General features: G+C 43.5%; 2 protein-coding genes across 7 annotated transcripts in view; both read right to left on the reverse strand.

The window, feature by feature from the left end:
- The window catches only part of LOC139366194 (protocadherin alpha-C2-like), a 30,018-nt gene that overhangs the window by 9,919 nt on the left and 4,004 nt on the right, over positions 1-16,095 (reverse strand). For 2 of the 6 annotated variants that reach the window (XR_011626728.1, XM_071103409.1), the window contains exon 2: positions 14,530-14,671. Coding sequence is in view for 5 of the 6 variants with exons in the window: in XM_071103409.1 (XP_070959510.1) it covers positions 14,552-14,671 (120 nt within the window). In the remaining variant the exon portion in view is untranslated. Of the gene's footprint in view, positions 1-2,672; positions 5,075-5,665; positions 8,025-11,399; positions 13,817-14,529; positions 14,672-16,095 lie in introns of those variants that run through there. The other 4 variants (XM_071103411.1, XM_071103412.1, XM_071103410.1 and 1 more) reach the window with 3 other exon arrangements.
- LOC139365771 (protocadherin alpha-C2-like) lies at positions 8,463-11,018 on the reverse strand. The gene has a single exon (XM_071102855.1). The coding sequence runs from the start codon at positions 10,890-10,892 to the stop codon at positions 8,463-8,465; it is 2,430 nt and encodes an 809-aa protein (XP_070958956.1). The 5' UTR covers positions 10,893-11,018.

A 16,095-nucleotide genomic window follows, 5' to 3' on the forward strand; every position in this document is an offset into this window, starting at 1 on the left:
GAGAACAGCATGGACATGGAGGTGTTCACTATCTCCTTCTCTATGATGAAATAAACTAGATACTGGTTTTCATGGAGGTCTGGATCAAACGCAGTGAGGGAACTTAGCAAGGCCCCGGGTGCGTTATTCTCCATAACGGGTATAGTGTAGAACGACTGGGGGAACTGTGGAACGTTGTCGTTTACGTCTAGTAGTTCTAAAGTCATAGTTTCGTTGTCAGACAGCGTAGGGGAACCCCTGTCTGTTACCGTAAAAGTTATTTCATATTCTGGAACCTTCTCACGGTCCAGAGGTTGTGAAACTACTAACTCATAATAGTTATCAGAAGACTCTCTCAGTGCAAAAGGTAATGTATCAGCAATACGAATATCAACTATCCCATTTTCACTTGAATCTTTATCGCTGACACTAACCACTGCTATCACACTGTCTACTGGAATATCCTCCTTGACAGGGCTTTGAAACGATTTAATTGATATCTCAGGGTGATTGTCATTCATATCTGTGACCAAAATAGTTAATTTACTCTGCCCTGTCAAGGAATTAGGCCCCTTATCAGTTGCTATAACTTCCATGTCATAAATCCTGAAATCTTCATAATTAATCATTTCTTTGACTCTGATTTCACCATTTTTGGTATTCAAACTAAACGTTTGTTGGGTTTTATCTGATGTATAAAGACTATATGAATATACTATTTCCGAATTGGTTCCCTCATCTAAGTCTGTTGCATTCAATTTAACAACAAGGCTCCCAATTGGAGAGTTTTCCATCACATTAATGTTGTAGCTTTCTTTATCAAATTGAGGGGCGTTGTCATTCGTATCTATAACGCGAACAATGATGTTGGCTGTACCGGAGCGCGTGGGGACTCCACCATCGACAGCGGTGAGTATTAGATTATGAACCGCCTGTTCCTCTCGGTTTAAAACCTTTTTAAGAATCAAATCAGCAAACTTTGACCCGTCTCTTCCGGTCTGAATCTCGATACTGAAATGCTCACTCTCGCTTAAGTGATACGTATTGATAGAGTTTGCACCAAAATCTGGGTCTACTGCATTGGTTAGCGAGAATCGTTCTCCTGCAGCGGTGGATTCGGATATATCCAGGTGCATGGTGTCCCGGCGAAATTGGGGAGAGTTGTCATTTATGTCCATTATTTCAACTTCAATATTAAATAGTCTAATTGGGTTTTCGATGGTAACATCCATTTTGAGGAAACAAGAGGATGTCTTAACGTTGCATAAGTATTCTCTGTCAATCTTCTCCGCTATTAGTAGCTCCCCTGTGTCTTTGTTTATCTCCAGATACCTCTTATTGGCGATAACATCCAACCGTATTTTACGTCGAGCCATGATTTTAGCATCCAAACCCAAATCAGCAGCTAAATTCGCAACAACGGAGCCTTCCTCGATCTCTTCAGGAATGGAATAGTGAGTAACCGCAGATGCCGTGTTCAAGACGGCAGAGAGAAGAAGAAAGACCGCGACATACCTTCTCCGGGGCTCTCCACTAATATGCACCTCCATTGTTGGGATGTGCCTCATACTGCACGTTACGTTGGTGACGAATCTGTGTCAAGAAAATTAGATTTGTAACCTTTTGAAGATATAGACCAAAACGACCTTCTCAGAAGCAGATAAATGTCAGCACCCGCGAGCAGTCCATACAGAATACGCATTGCCTTTATCGCTATGGTGAACTGTCATGGCTACCATTCCATCACAGAAGAGTGCGTTTCATTGGCGAGCAGCGACCCTGTGCGCATTTTTAGCAGCCCTTGCAACGTTGGATTTAATACGTGTTTATTGCACACTTTTTGGTGACATAATTTATGCGACGAAAAAAGACGACGCACAACAATATTTCTAGAATGTGAGGTAAAGAATACATGATGAACATTGCTTTATTTAGGCCTATTATTGGGTAATTGTGATTCCTTCTGGTAACAATACCAGCCGTTGTGGACAGAAATATTAGCTATCTGTTCGAGGTGAATTGATTGTTCAATGGTAAACGAATGGGATGTGAAAGTAAAATGGTTGTTGTTATTGTGAACACTTTCAAATTATGGTAGAACTTCAGCCAACATGTTTATCAATTTTACGCATGGCAACTGCGTGCTGTAGCGAACCCACACGTAAAGTTGTTGCACATTACGTTAAACCAGTAGTAAACCAGAGTCCGAGTAGAGCAGGACCGCGGGACGAATTTGTCCAGTGGTTTTGTTTGGCCCCCAAAGTGTTCTGAGCATAAGACTGTAACAACACCAGGAAATCAGTTCGAAGAGATTTTAATTTAAGAAATCTGTTACCAGGACTTCCCACGCGTAATAGAGAGAAACATGGTGGTATACAAATGTAGGTAAAGTTTGAAAGAATTGTTTTAGTCAAACATTATATATGTTTGGCTTCTTCTAGTCAATTTGCAGTCTACAAATGATCTGCAATGATGTTCCGTTCCCACGACCATGCGCTCAATAACAAAATTGGTCCATGACTGAATCTAGTTGACGATGCCTGGGGTAGAGGCTCAAAGCAGCGACTCGGAGTAGAGGCTACTGGACACGATGTATCTGGAGCCCGACTTTCGAACAGGCTGTCTGACAAACAGCTTTCCTTTCCTAGTATCCGCTAGAAACAGACTGTACCAGTAGGCATCGTATTTCTTACCTGCAGAGTAGAGGCCGCTGAGTCGCTGGTCTCTGTCAGGCCCGTGCTCCTTGGTAGACTGGACACGATGTATCTGGAGCCCGCCTTTGGCACAGGCTGTCTGACTACCAGCTTTCCTTTCCTCGTCTCCGCTAGAAACAGACTGTACCAGTAGGCATCGTTGGAGACCAGGGTGGAATCCGCGATGGTTGAGTTCCTGTCACTGATCACGCTGTTCCTACTTGGAGGGGCCGCTTTGCTGGGCATTGGTTTCTGACACTTCAGCACACAGGTGACCAATATGGTGATCAATAACAGAAAGGACACCGAGCCCAGGCCGATCACCAAATACAGGTTTATATCTGAAAATATGTCATATTCTAGCGGCACTTCAGTCATGTCAGAGTAGGCTTTAACGGCAGTCTCCACTGTTGAGAGCTTTATGGTAACTGTAGCAGAGAGAGCAGGGTCCCCGTTGTCCTTGGCGATGACAACCAGCCGTTGATGACGCGGATCTCTGTAACTGAACATTCTCATAGTACGTATCTCTCCGTTGTATTGGTCCAGACTGAATAAGGTGGCGTCAGTAACCTGTAGAAACTGGTATGTAATCCGAGAGTTCTGGACCGAGTCAGTGTCTATGGCTATCACCTTGGAGACCAGGGATCCTTTATCGGTGGATCTGGGGATCTTCTCCTCCACCACGGAGCCGTGCGCGCGCCACGGAGACACTATGACCGGGGTGTTGTCGTTCTGGTCCACAATAACGATGTGGACAGTCACGTTACTGCTGAGCGGAGGAACACCAGAGTCTCTGGCCTCAATGTGGAAAAGGAACTCCTTCTCTATCTCATAGTCAAACGTCTTTAGTGCGTAAAGATTACCGTTCTCCGGATTGATGGAGAACAGCATGGACATGGAGGTGTTCACTATCTCCTTCTCTATGATGAAATAAACTAGATACTGGTTTTCATGGAGGTCTGGATCAAACGCAGTGAGGGAACTTAGCAAGGCCCCAGGTGCGTTATTCTCCATAACGGGTATAGTGTAGAACGACTGGGGGAACTGTGGAACGTTGTCGTTTACGTCTAGTAGTTCTAAAGTCATAGTTTCGTTGTCAGATAGCGGAGGGGATCCCCTGTCTGTTACCGTAAAAGTTATTTCATATTCAGGGACCTTCTCACGATCCAGAGGTTGTGAAACTACCAACTCGTAATAGTTATCAGAAGACTCTCTTAGTGCAAATGGCAATTGATCAGCAATATGGAGGTCAACTATACCATTTTCACCTGAATCTTTATCGCTGACACTAACAATTGCTATCACAGTGTCTATTGCTACATTTTCCTTTATAGGACTTTGAAACGATTTTATGGACATTTCTGGGTGATTGTCATTCATATCTGTAACTAAAATAGTTAATTTACACTGCCCTGTCAAGGAATTGGGTCCCTTGTCCATTGCTATGACTTCCATATCATAAATCCTGAAATCTTCATAATTAATCATTTCTTTGACTCTGATTTCACCACTATTAGAATTCAAACTGAAAATTGCTTGTGTTTTCTCTGATGTATAAAGGCTATATGAGTATATTATTTCCGAATTGGTTCCCTCATCTAAGTCAGTTGCATTCAATTCAATCACAAGGTTTCCAATTGGGGCGTTTTCCATCACATTGATGGTGTAGCTTTCTTTGTCAAATTGAGGAGCGTTGTCATTCGTATCTAGAACGCGAACAATGATGTTGGCTGTGCCTGTGCGCGCGGGGACTCCGCCATCTACAGCGGTGAGTATTAGGTTATGGACCGCCTGCTCCTCTCGGTCTAAAGCATTTTTTAGAACCAAATCAGCAAACTTTGACCCGTCTCTCCCGGTTTGAATCTCTATACTAAAATGCTCTTCATCACTTAAGTGATACGACTTTACAGAGTTTGTACCGAAATCTGGGTCAACTGCATTGTTTAGCGAGAATCGTTCACCTGCCGGGGTGGATTCAGATATATCCAGGTGCATGGTGTCCCTGCGAAAATGGGGCACGTTGTCATTTATGTCCATTATTTCCACTTCAATATTAAACATTCGTATTGGTTCTTCAATCGAAACATCCATTTTGAGGAAACAAGATGGATTTTTGCTGTTGCATAGGTATTCTCTGTCAATCTTCTCCGCGATGAATAGCTCTCCCGTTTCTTTGTTTATCTCCAGATACCTCTTATTGGCGATAACATCCAACCGTACTTTACGCTTAACTAAGGTTTTCGCATCAAGACCCAAATCAGCAGCCAAATTAGCAACAATAGAGCCTTCCTCCATTTCTTCGGGTATAGAATAGTGAGTAACCGCACATGCTGTGTTCATGGCGGTAGAGAAAATAAGAAATACCGAGACGTACCTTCTCCAGTGCTGTGCACTGATGTGCATCTCCATTGTTGTATTGCTTATCTCTGTGCGTAATGCACCACAACGAAAATATTAAGTTGTGTTGAATTTACGTCAAGAAAACGAGACGACCTTGTAACGTTTTGAAGATGGACAAAAATGATATCGAAGGAATCGAATTTCAGGACCGGAAAATGTTCACACACAATCGGCACTGCGTCTATCAATATGAGGAACTGTCATGGCGACGATTACATCACATAATAGTGCGTTTTATTGGTGAACAGTGACACTTTGCGCATTTTGCCAGCCTATGCAGCTCTGAAATTGCAAACATTGCAAACGTTTAGGTTTTATTATTAGTGCGTTTAAACTTGAAGTATTCTGTGAGAACAGATGCAACGGGACAACAGTGACTTTTCAACTTGTGAATTGAATGATTTGGTTGCATATAAGTACATTGAATGTGGAGCTGGAACTGTTGATTGCAAAAAAAAAAGTGCAATCAACACGTGGTCGAACTTGAGTCAACCTATTCATCAATTTTACGCACGATAATTGTGCACTGAAGAAAACAACTCTATCAAATGTATTGCTATTTATATTAAAGAATGGGTGTAGGTTATTCTTACCTGCAGAGTAGAGGCTGCTGAGTCACTGGTCTCTGTCAGGCCAGTGCTCCTTGGTAGACTGGACACAATATATCTGGAGCCCGCCTTTGGCACAGGCTGTCTGACTACCAGCTTTCCTTTCCTCGTCTCCGCTAGAAACAGACTGTACCAGTAGGCATCGTTGGAGACCAGGGTGGAATCTGCGATGGTTGAGTTCCTCTCGCTGATCACGCTGTTCCTACTGGGAGGAGCCGCATTGCTGGGCTTTGGTTTCTGACACTTCAGCACACAGGTGACCAATATTGTGATCAATAACAGAAAGGACACTGAGCCCAGGCCGATCACCAAATACAGGTTTAAGTCTGAAAATATGTCATATTCTAGAGGCACTTCAGTCATGTCAGAGTAGGCTTTAACGGCAGTCTCCACTGTTGATAGCTTTATGGTAACTGTAGCAGAGAGAGCAGGGTCCCCATTGTCCTTGGCAATGACAACCAGCCGTTGATGACGCGGATCTCTGTAACTGAACATTCTCATAGTACGTATCTCTCCGTTGTATTGGTCCAGACTGAATAAGGTGGCGTCAGTAACCTGTAGAAACTGGTATGTAATCCGAGAGTTCTGGACCGAGTCCGTGTCTATGGCTATCACCTTGGAGACCAGGGATCCTTTATCGGTGGATCTGGGGATCTTCTCCTCCACCACGGAGCCGTGCGCGCGCCACGGAGACACTATGACCGGGGTGTTGTCGTTCTGGTCCACAATAATGATGTGGACAGTCACGTTACTGCTGAGCGGAGGAACACCAGAGTCTCTGGCCTCAATGTGGAAAAGGAACTCCTTCTCTATCTCATAGTCAAACGTCTTTAGTGCGTAAAGATTACCGTTCTCCGGATTGATGGAGAACAGCATGGACATGGAGGTGTTCACTATCTCCTTCTCTATGATGAAATAAACTAGATACTGGTTTTCATGGAGGTCTGGATCAAACGCAGTGAGGGAACTTAGCAAGGCCCCAGGTGCATTATTCTCCATAACGGGTATAGTGTAGAAAGACTGGGGGAACTGTGGAACGTTGTCGTTAACGTCTAGTAGTTCTAAAGTCATGGTTTCGTTGTCAGATAGTGGAGGAGAACCCCTGTCTGTTACGGTAAAAGTTATGTCATATTCTGGGACCTTCTCACGATCCAGAGGTTGTGAAACTACCAGCTCATAATAGTTATCAGAAGACTCTCTTAGCGCAAAAGGTAATTGATCCGCAATGTGAATATTGACGATTCCATTTTCACCTGAATCTTTATCGCTGACACTCACAACTGCTATCACAGTGTCTATGGCTACATTTTCCTTTATAGGACTTTGAAACGATTTTATGGACATTTCTGGATGATTGTCATTCATATCTGTAACTAAAATTGTTAATTTACACTGACTTGACAAGGAATTCGCTCCTTTATCTGTTGCTATGACTTCCATGTCATAAATCCTGAAATCTTCATAATTTATCATTTCTTTTACCGTTATTTCTCCATTGTTAGCGTTTAAACTGAAAGTGCCTTGCGTTTTCTCCGATGTATACAAACTATATGAATATGTTATTTCCGAATTGGTGCCCTCATCTAAGTCTGTTGCATTCAATTTAACAACAAGACTTCCAATTGGAGAGTTTTCCATTATATCGATTTTGTACGTGTCTGTATTAAACTTAGGGGCGTTGTCATTTGTATCCAGAACCCGAACAATGATGTTGGCTGTTCCGGAGCGCGCGGGGACTCCACCATCTACAGAAGTGAGTATTAGATTATGAACCGCCTGCAGCTCTCGGTCTAAAGCCTTTTTCAGTATCAAATCAGCAAATTTTGCTCCATCTCTACCAGTCTGTATTTCGATATTGAAATGTTCACTCTCACTTAGGTGGTAGGTTTTAACAGTATTGCTACCAACGTCCGGGTCCACTGCATTGTTCAGAGAGAATCGCTCACCCACGGGAGTAGACTCTGATATATCCAAATCCATTGTGTCCCGTCGAAAATGTGGCGCGTTGTCGTTTATATCCATGATTTCTAATTCTATATTGAACATCCTTATTGGATTTTCAATTGTTGCATCCATTTTAAGAAAACATGATGTTGCTGTCTTAGTTGTACAAAGAGATTCCCTGTCCAACCTTTCGACGATATACAGCTCGCCAGTCTCTTTGTTAACGTCCAGATATTTTTTGTTGGCAATAACATCCAAGCGCATCTTGCGTTTACTGAGACTGTTCATGTTCAGCCCCAAATCAGAGGCCAGATTAGCAATAACGGAGCCTTCCTCCATTTCCTCCGGAACAGAATAGTGAGTAACCGCATACATCGTGTTCAGGATGGCAGAGAAAAGAAGAAAGACCGAGACGTACCTTTTACAGGGCTGAACGATGCGATGTTCAGCCATCGTTTGACTGTTTTCCGCAATGCAACAAAATGGGACCTTTTTGAATATGAAAAGACGATACGACGACAATCCCGGCGTTGTAATGCAATGAAATTGCCTTACTGTCTTGCTAGCGACGAACTGTCATGGCGACTGTTACATCACAGAATAGTGGGTTTTATTGGTGAGCAGCGACGCTTTGCGCATTTTACCAGACCACCTTACAATTGGAAATATGTTCATCTTTCTGGTGAGACTAACTGTTGGATTAAGGAAATACATATGTCCAAATATGTTTTTTTTTTTTAAATACAACTTTTATTAATTATCTGTATATATTTGTGCCCTGGTTTTACGCACGGGACTACAGCAAACTGTATATATAGCATAGCATTGAAGTATGTTATTAAGAGTATACTCTTACTTGCAAAGTAGAGGCCGCTGAGTCGCTGGTCTCTGTCAATCCCGTGCTCCTTGGTAGACTGGACACGATGTATCTGGAGCCCGCCTTTGGCACAGGCTGTCTGACTACCAGCTTTCCTTTCCTCGTCTCCGCTAGAAACAGACTGTACCAGTAGGCATCATTGGAGACCAGGGTGGAATCAGCGATGGTCGAATTCCTCTCGCTGATCACGCTGTTCCTACTGGGAGGGGCCGCTTTACTTGGCATTGGTTTCTGACACTTCAGCACACAGGTGACCAATATGGTGATCAATAACAAAAAGGACACTGAGCCCAGGCCGATCACCAAATACAGGTTTAAATCTGAAAATATGTCATATTCTAGAGGCACTTCCGTCATGTCAGAGTAGGCTTTAACGGCAGTCTCCACTGTTGAGAGCTTGATTGTAACTGTAGCAGAGAGAGCAGGATCCCCGTTGTCCTTGGCGATGACAACCAGCCGTTGATGACGCGGATCTCTGTAACTGAACATTCTCATAGTACGTATCTCTCCGTTGTATTGGTCCAGACTGAATAAGGTGGCGTCAGTAACCTGTAGAAACTGGTATGTAATCCGAGAGTTCTGGACCGAGTCCGTGTCTATGGCTATCACCTTGGAGACCAGGGATCCTTTATCGGTGGATCTGGGGATCTTCTCCTCCACCACGGAGCCGTGCGCGCGCCACGGAGACACTATGACCGGGGTGTTGTCGTTCTGGTCCACAATAACGATGTGGACAGTCACGTTACTGCTGAGCGGAGGAACACCAGAGTCTCTGGCCTCAATGTGGAAAAGGAACTCCTTCTCTATCTCATAGTCAAACGTCTTTAGTGCGTAAAGATTACCGTTCTCCGGATTGATGGAGAACAGCATGGACATGGAGGTGTTCACTATCTCCTTCTCTATGATGAAATAAACTAGATACTGGTTTTCATGGAGGTCTGGATCAAACGCAGTGAGGGAACTTAGCAAGGCCCCAGGTGCGTTATTCTCCATAACGGGAATAGTGTAGTACGACTGGGGGAACTGTGGAACGTTGTCGTTAACGTCTAGTAGTTCTAAAGTGATAGTTTCATTGTCAGATAGCGGAGGGGAACCCCTGTCTGTTACGGTAAAGGTGATTTCATATTCAGGGACCTTCTCACGATCCAGAGGTTGTGAAACTACCAACTCATAATAGTTATCAGAAGACTCTCTTAGTGCAAATGGCAATAGATCCGCAATGTGAATATCGACTTTTCCATTGTCACCTGAATCTGTATCGCTGACACTGACTACTGCTATCACCGTGTCTACTGCTATGTCCTCCTTGACTGGACTTTGAAAGGATTTGATGGAGATTTCAGGATGATTATCATTCATATCTGTGACTAGAATAGTTAACTTACACTGTCCTGATAAGGAATTGGTGCCCTTGTCGGTTGCTATGACTTCCATATCATAGATTCTAAAATCTTCATAATTAATCATTTCTTTTACTCTGATTTCTCCGTTAGTTGGGTTCAAACTGAATGTTCCTTGAGCCTTTTCGGATGTATACAAACTAAATGAATAGACGATGTCCGAATTAGTACCATCATCTATATCAGTTGCGTTCAATTTAACTACAAGACTTCCAAATGGATAGTTCTCCATTATGTTTATATTGTAATTATCCTTTTCAAATTGAGGGGCGTTGTCATTCGTGTCCAGCACGCGAACAATGATGTTGGCTGTTCCGGAGCGCGCGGGGACTCCGCCATCTACAGCGGTGAGTATTAGATTATGAACCGCCTGCTCCTCTCGGTCTAAAGTCTTTTTCAAAATTAGATCAGCAAACTTTGACCCGTCTCTCCCAGTCTGAACTTCAATATTAAAATGCTCACTTTCACTGAGATAGTATGTTTTAACTGAGTTTGTACCGACATCAGAATCCACTGCATTGTTTAAGGAAAATCTTTCCCCAGTTGGCGTGGATTCAGATATGTCCAGATGTATGGAATCTCGTCGAAAGTTCGGTGCATTGTCATTGATATCCATTATTTCCAATTCGATGTTGAATATTCGTATTGGGTTTTCGATTGTCGCATCCAATTTCAGAAAACAAGTCGTGGCTGTTTTAGAAGCGCAGAGATATTCTCGATCTATCTTCTCAACGATGTACAGTTCGCCCGTTTCTTTGTTCACATCCAAGTATTTCTTATTGGCAATGATGTCTAACCGCATCTTCCGTCTACTCAGTGTTTTCACGTCCAGTCCCAAATCAGCGGCTAGGTTAGCAACAACAGAGCCTTCCTCCATTTCTTCGGGAATAGAATAATGGGTAACGGCAGACAACGTGTTCATAGTGGCAGAGAATAAAATAAAAACCGACACGTACCTTTTCCAGGGCTGAAGGACACAATGTGCCTCCATCGTTTGATTGTTTTGATCCGTGAGTGAAGCACTATAGAAAACGATACCTTTTGATGGTGGTATGAGAAGCCAAACGTGTCGACCGTTGTAACGAGATGTATTTTAGATCATCCTTTTCACAGCGAAGGATTCGGGACCAAGGAGACGTCCACAAATTGCATTGCTTTCTTCACTGTAACGAACTGTCATGGCGACTGTTACATCACAGAAGAGTTCGTTTTACTGGTGAGCAGCGACACTTCGCGCATTTTACCAGCATTCACACCATTGAATTTAAACCGGGGAGGAAAATTTAATTGATTAAAATAGGTATAATAGAAACAATAGTTCTAAATGTTTTTGTTGTTTTTCGTTGTCATACTTGTTTGTTCACAACCCATAAATGTATGCTTATATGCATGAACGTTTCACCCTACATTGACTACTTTTACGCACAGACATCCAGCACTTGTTTATCAAAGGGATTAAGGGTCATTTGGTTAAATCAAATGGTGAGTTTTGTCTTACCTGCAGAGTAGAGGCCGCTGAGTCACTGGTCTCTGTCAGGCCAGTGCTCCTTGGCAGACTGGACACGATGTATCTGGAACCTGCCTTTGGCACAGGCTGTCTGACTACCAGCTTTCCTTTCCTTGTCTCCGCTAGAAACAGACTGTACCAGTAGGCATCGTTGGAGACCAGGGTGGAATCTGCGATGGTTGAGTTCCTCTCGCTGATCACGCTGTTCCTACTGGGAGGGGCCGCTTTGCTGAGCTTTGGTTTCTGACACTTCAGCACACAGGTGACCAATATGGTGATCAATAACAGAAAGGACACTGAGCCCAGGCCGATCACCAAATATACGTTTAAGTCTGAAAATATGTCATATTCTAGCGGCACTTCCGTCATGTCAGAGTAGGCTTTAACGGCAGTCTCCACTGTTGAGAGCTTTATGGTAACTGTAGCAGAGAGAGCAGGGTCCCCATTGTCCTTGGCGATGACAACCAGCCGCTGATGACGCGGATCTCTGTAACTGAACATTCTCATAGTACGTATCTCTCCGTTGTATTGGTCCAGACTGAATAAGGTGGCGTCAGTAACCTGTAGAAACTGGTATGTAATCCGAGAGTTCTGGACCGAGTCCGTGTCTATGGCTATCACCTTGGAGACCAGGGATCCTTTATCGGTGGATCTGGGGATCTTCTCCTCCACCACGGAGCCGTGCGCGCGCCACGGAGACACTATGACCGGGGTGTTGTCGTTCTGGTCCACAATAACGATGTGGACAGTCACGTTACTGCTGAGCGGAGGAACACCAGAGTCTCTGGCCTCAATGTGGAAAAGGAACTCCTTCTCTATCTCATAGTCAAACGTCTTTAGTGCGTAAAGATTACCGTTCTCCGGATTGATGGAGAACAGCATGGACATGGAGGTGTTCACTATCTCCTTCTCTATGATGAAATAAACTAGATACTGGTTTTCATGGAGGTCTGGATCAAACGCAGTGAGGGAACTTAGCAAGGCCCCAGGTGCGTTATTCTCCATAACGGGTATAGTGTAGTACGACTGGGGGAACTGTGGAACGTTGTCGTTAACGTCTAGTAGTTCTAAAGTCATAGTTTCGTTGTCAGATAGCGGAGGGGATCCCCTGTCTTTTACCGTAAAGGTGATTTCATATTCAGGGACCTTCTCACGATCCAGAGGTTGTGAAACTACCAACTCGTAATAGTTATTAGAAGACTCTCTCAGCGCAAAAGGTAATTTATCAGCTATACGAATATCAACTATCCCATTGTCACCTGAATCTTTATCGCTGACACTAATCACTGCTATCACCGTGTCTACTGCAATAACCTCCTTGACTGGACTTTGAAATGATTTAATTGATATCTCAGGGTGATTGTCATTCATATCTGTGACTAAAATGGTTAATTTACACTGACCTGTTAAGGAATTGGGTCCCTTATCTGTTGCTATTACTTCCATGTCGTAGATCCTGAAATCTTCGTAATTGATCATTTCCTTTACCGTGATCTCCCCGTTGTTAGGGTTTAAATGGAACGTTTGTTGTGTTTTCTCTGATGTATACAGGCTATAAGAATATAATATTTCCGAATTGGTGCCCTCATCCAAGTCTGTTGCATTCAATTTAACAACAAGACTTCCAATTGGAGAGTTTTCCATTATATCGATTTTGTAGTTGTCTTTGTCAAACTTAGGGGCGTTGTCGTTCGTATCAAGCACACGAACAGTAATGCTGGCTGTCCCGGAACGCGTGGGTACCCCGCCATCTACAGCGGTGAGTATTAGATTATGAACCGCCTGCTGCTCTCGATCTAAAGCCTTTTTCAGGATTAAATCAGCAAACTTTGACCCATCTCTTCCGGTCTGAATTTCTATATTGAAATGGTCACTGTCACTTAGATGGTAGGTTTTCACTGAATTAGCCCCAACATCAAGGTCAACTGCATTATTGACAGAGAACCTTTCACCGGCCTGCGTTGCTTCAGAAATATCTAAGTTTATGGTGTCCCTTCGAAAATTTGGTGCATTATCATTGATGTCCATTATCTCTAATTCTATATAAAATATCCGCTGTGGGTTTTCGACAATAGCCTCCATTTTTAGAAAACAAGATGTAGATGTCTTAGTAGTGCAAATGAATTCTCTGTCAATCCTCTCTGCGATATACAGCTGCCCCGTTTCTTTGTTCACGTCCAGATATTTCTTATTCGCTATGACATCTAATCGAATCCTCCTTTTACTCAGCGTTTTTACATCCAGACCCAAATCAGCAGCTAAATTAGCAACATCGGAACCTTCTTCCATTTCCTCGGGAATAGAATAGTGAGTGACGGCAGACGCAGTGTTTAGGACGGCACTAAAAAGAAGAAAGACCGAGCCGTACCTTCCCCAGTGTTGTGCACTGATATGCGCCTCCATTGTTGTATTTGTAGACTCTGGTTACTACGCAGTCAGGTGAAATAAAACAACGTCAGCCAGCCGAAGACAATATGTAAAATAATACTTCAGAACTCCGTTGGCGTTTTAGAAGGAGCAGGGAATAAAAATGTCATTTCTGAAGGTATTTTGCACCGGGAGCTGTCCACAGTGTTTTGTAGGCTACACCGCCTTCATTATGACGTACTGTTACGGCGACCATTGCATCACAAGCGAGTCTGTTTTGCTAGCTGGTCAACAGCGACGCTTTGTGCATGTAACAAGCTTGGAGACATTTCTCTTTGCATTTAGGCGGACTATACTTGAAAATATAACTAAAACCAGACACAAGCATCCAAACGGTTGTAGCACCATTAGCTGCAAGGTTTTAATCGACGTAAATAATGAAAACGTATAGGGTAGCCCATGTGTTATTTACCCAGCTCTAACCAGCTCTAGTAGATTACGCGCTGTCCAGTCATTATTAGAACGGTGAAGTGCTTTCACCCAATATATTTATATGTTAAAAGTTGTTGTAGACCTTATCTGTTGTTGATTGAGTGTCATGTTTTGACATTGAGTGTCTTCCATTGCATATTAAAGTACGCACTGATAGATGAACATTTACGCGCGAGGCGAACGCATAAAGACTCAAACACGGTCAGTAGGCTACAGTTAAAATAACATTTTGCAGATTTGAAATGAAGAGTTTTATTCTTACCTGCAGTGTAGAGGCTGCTGAGTCACTGGTCTCTGTCAGGCCAGTGCTCCTTGGTAGACTGGACACGATGTATCTGGAGCCCGCCTTTGGCACAGGCTGTCTGACTACCAGCTTTCCTTTCCTCGTCTCCGCTAGAAACAGACTGTACCAGTAGGCATCGTTGGAGACCAGGGTGGAATCCGCGATAGTCGAATTCCTCTCGCTGATCACGCTGTTCCTACTGGGAGGGGCCGCTTTACTTGGCATTGGTTTCTGACACTTCAGCACACAGGTGACCAATATGGTGATCAATAACAGGAAGGACACTGAGCCCAGGCCGATCACCAAATATAGGTTTAAATCTGAAAATATGTCATATTCTAGAGGCACTTCAGTCATGTCAGAGTAGGCTTTAACGGCAGTCTCCACTGTTGAGAGCTTTATGGTAACTGTAGCAGAGAGAGCAGGTTCCCCGTTGTCCTTGGCGATGACAACCAGCCGTTGATGACGTGGATCTCTGTAACTGAACATTCTCATAGTACGTATCTCTCCGTTGTATTGGTCCAGACTGAATAAGGTGGCGTCAGTAACCTGTAGAAACTGGTATGTAATCCGAGAGTTCTGGACCGAGTCCGTGTCTATGGCTATCACCTTGGAGACCAGGGATCCTTTATCGGTGGATCTGGGGATCTTCTCCTCCACCACGGAGCCGTGCGCGCGCCACGGAGATACTATGACCGGGGGATTGTCGTTCTGGTCCACAATAATGATGTGGACAGTCACGTTACTGTTGAGCGGAGGAACACCAGAGTCTCTGGCCTCAATGTGGAAAAGGAACTCCTTCTCTATCTCATAGTCAAACGTCTTTAGTGCGTAAAGATTACCGTTCTCCGGATTGATGGAGAACAGCATGGACATGGAGGTGTTCACTATCTCCTTCTCTATGATGAAATAAACTAGATACTGGTTTTCATGGAGGTCTGGATCAAACGCAGTGAGGGAACTTAGCAAGGCCCCAGGTGCGTTATTCTCCATAACGGGTATAGTGTAGTACGACTGGGGGAACTGTGGAACGTTGTCGTTAACGTCTAGTAGTTCTAAAGTCATAGTTTCATTGTCAGATAGCGGAGGGGATCCCCTGTCTGTTACCGTAAAAGTGATTTCATATTCTGGGACCTTCTCACGATCCAGAGGTTGTGAAACTACCAACTCGTAATAGTTATCAGAAGACTCTCTTAGTGCAAATGGCAATTGATCAGCAATGTGAATATCGACTTTTCCATTTTCTCCTGAATCTTTATCGCTGACACTAACCACTGCTATCACCGTGTCTACTGCTATAACCTCCTTGACTGGACTTTGAAAGGATTTGATTGATAATTCGGGATGATTATCATTCATATCTGTCACTAAGATAGTCAGTTTGCAATGTCCAGATAAAAAATGTGTTCCTTTGTCCGTTGCTATAACTTCCATATCATATATCCTAAAATCTTCATAATTTATCATGTCCTTTACTGTTATTTCACCAGTGTTAGGGTTTAAACTGAACGTTTCTTGCGTTTTCTCTGATGTATAAAGACTATA

The sequence above is a fragment of the Oncorhynchus clarkii genome, chromosome 14, assembly GCF_045791955.1.
Source record: "Oncorhynchus clarkii lewisi isolate Uvic-CL-2024 chromosome 14, UVic_Ocla_1.0, whole genome shotgun sequence".
In the NCBI taxonomy this organism is placed as follows: domain Eukaryota; kingdom Metazoa; phylum Chordata; class Actinopteri; order Salmoniformes; family Salmonidae; genus Oncorhynchus; species Oncorhynchus clarkii.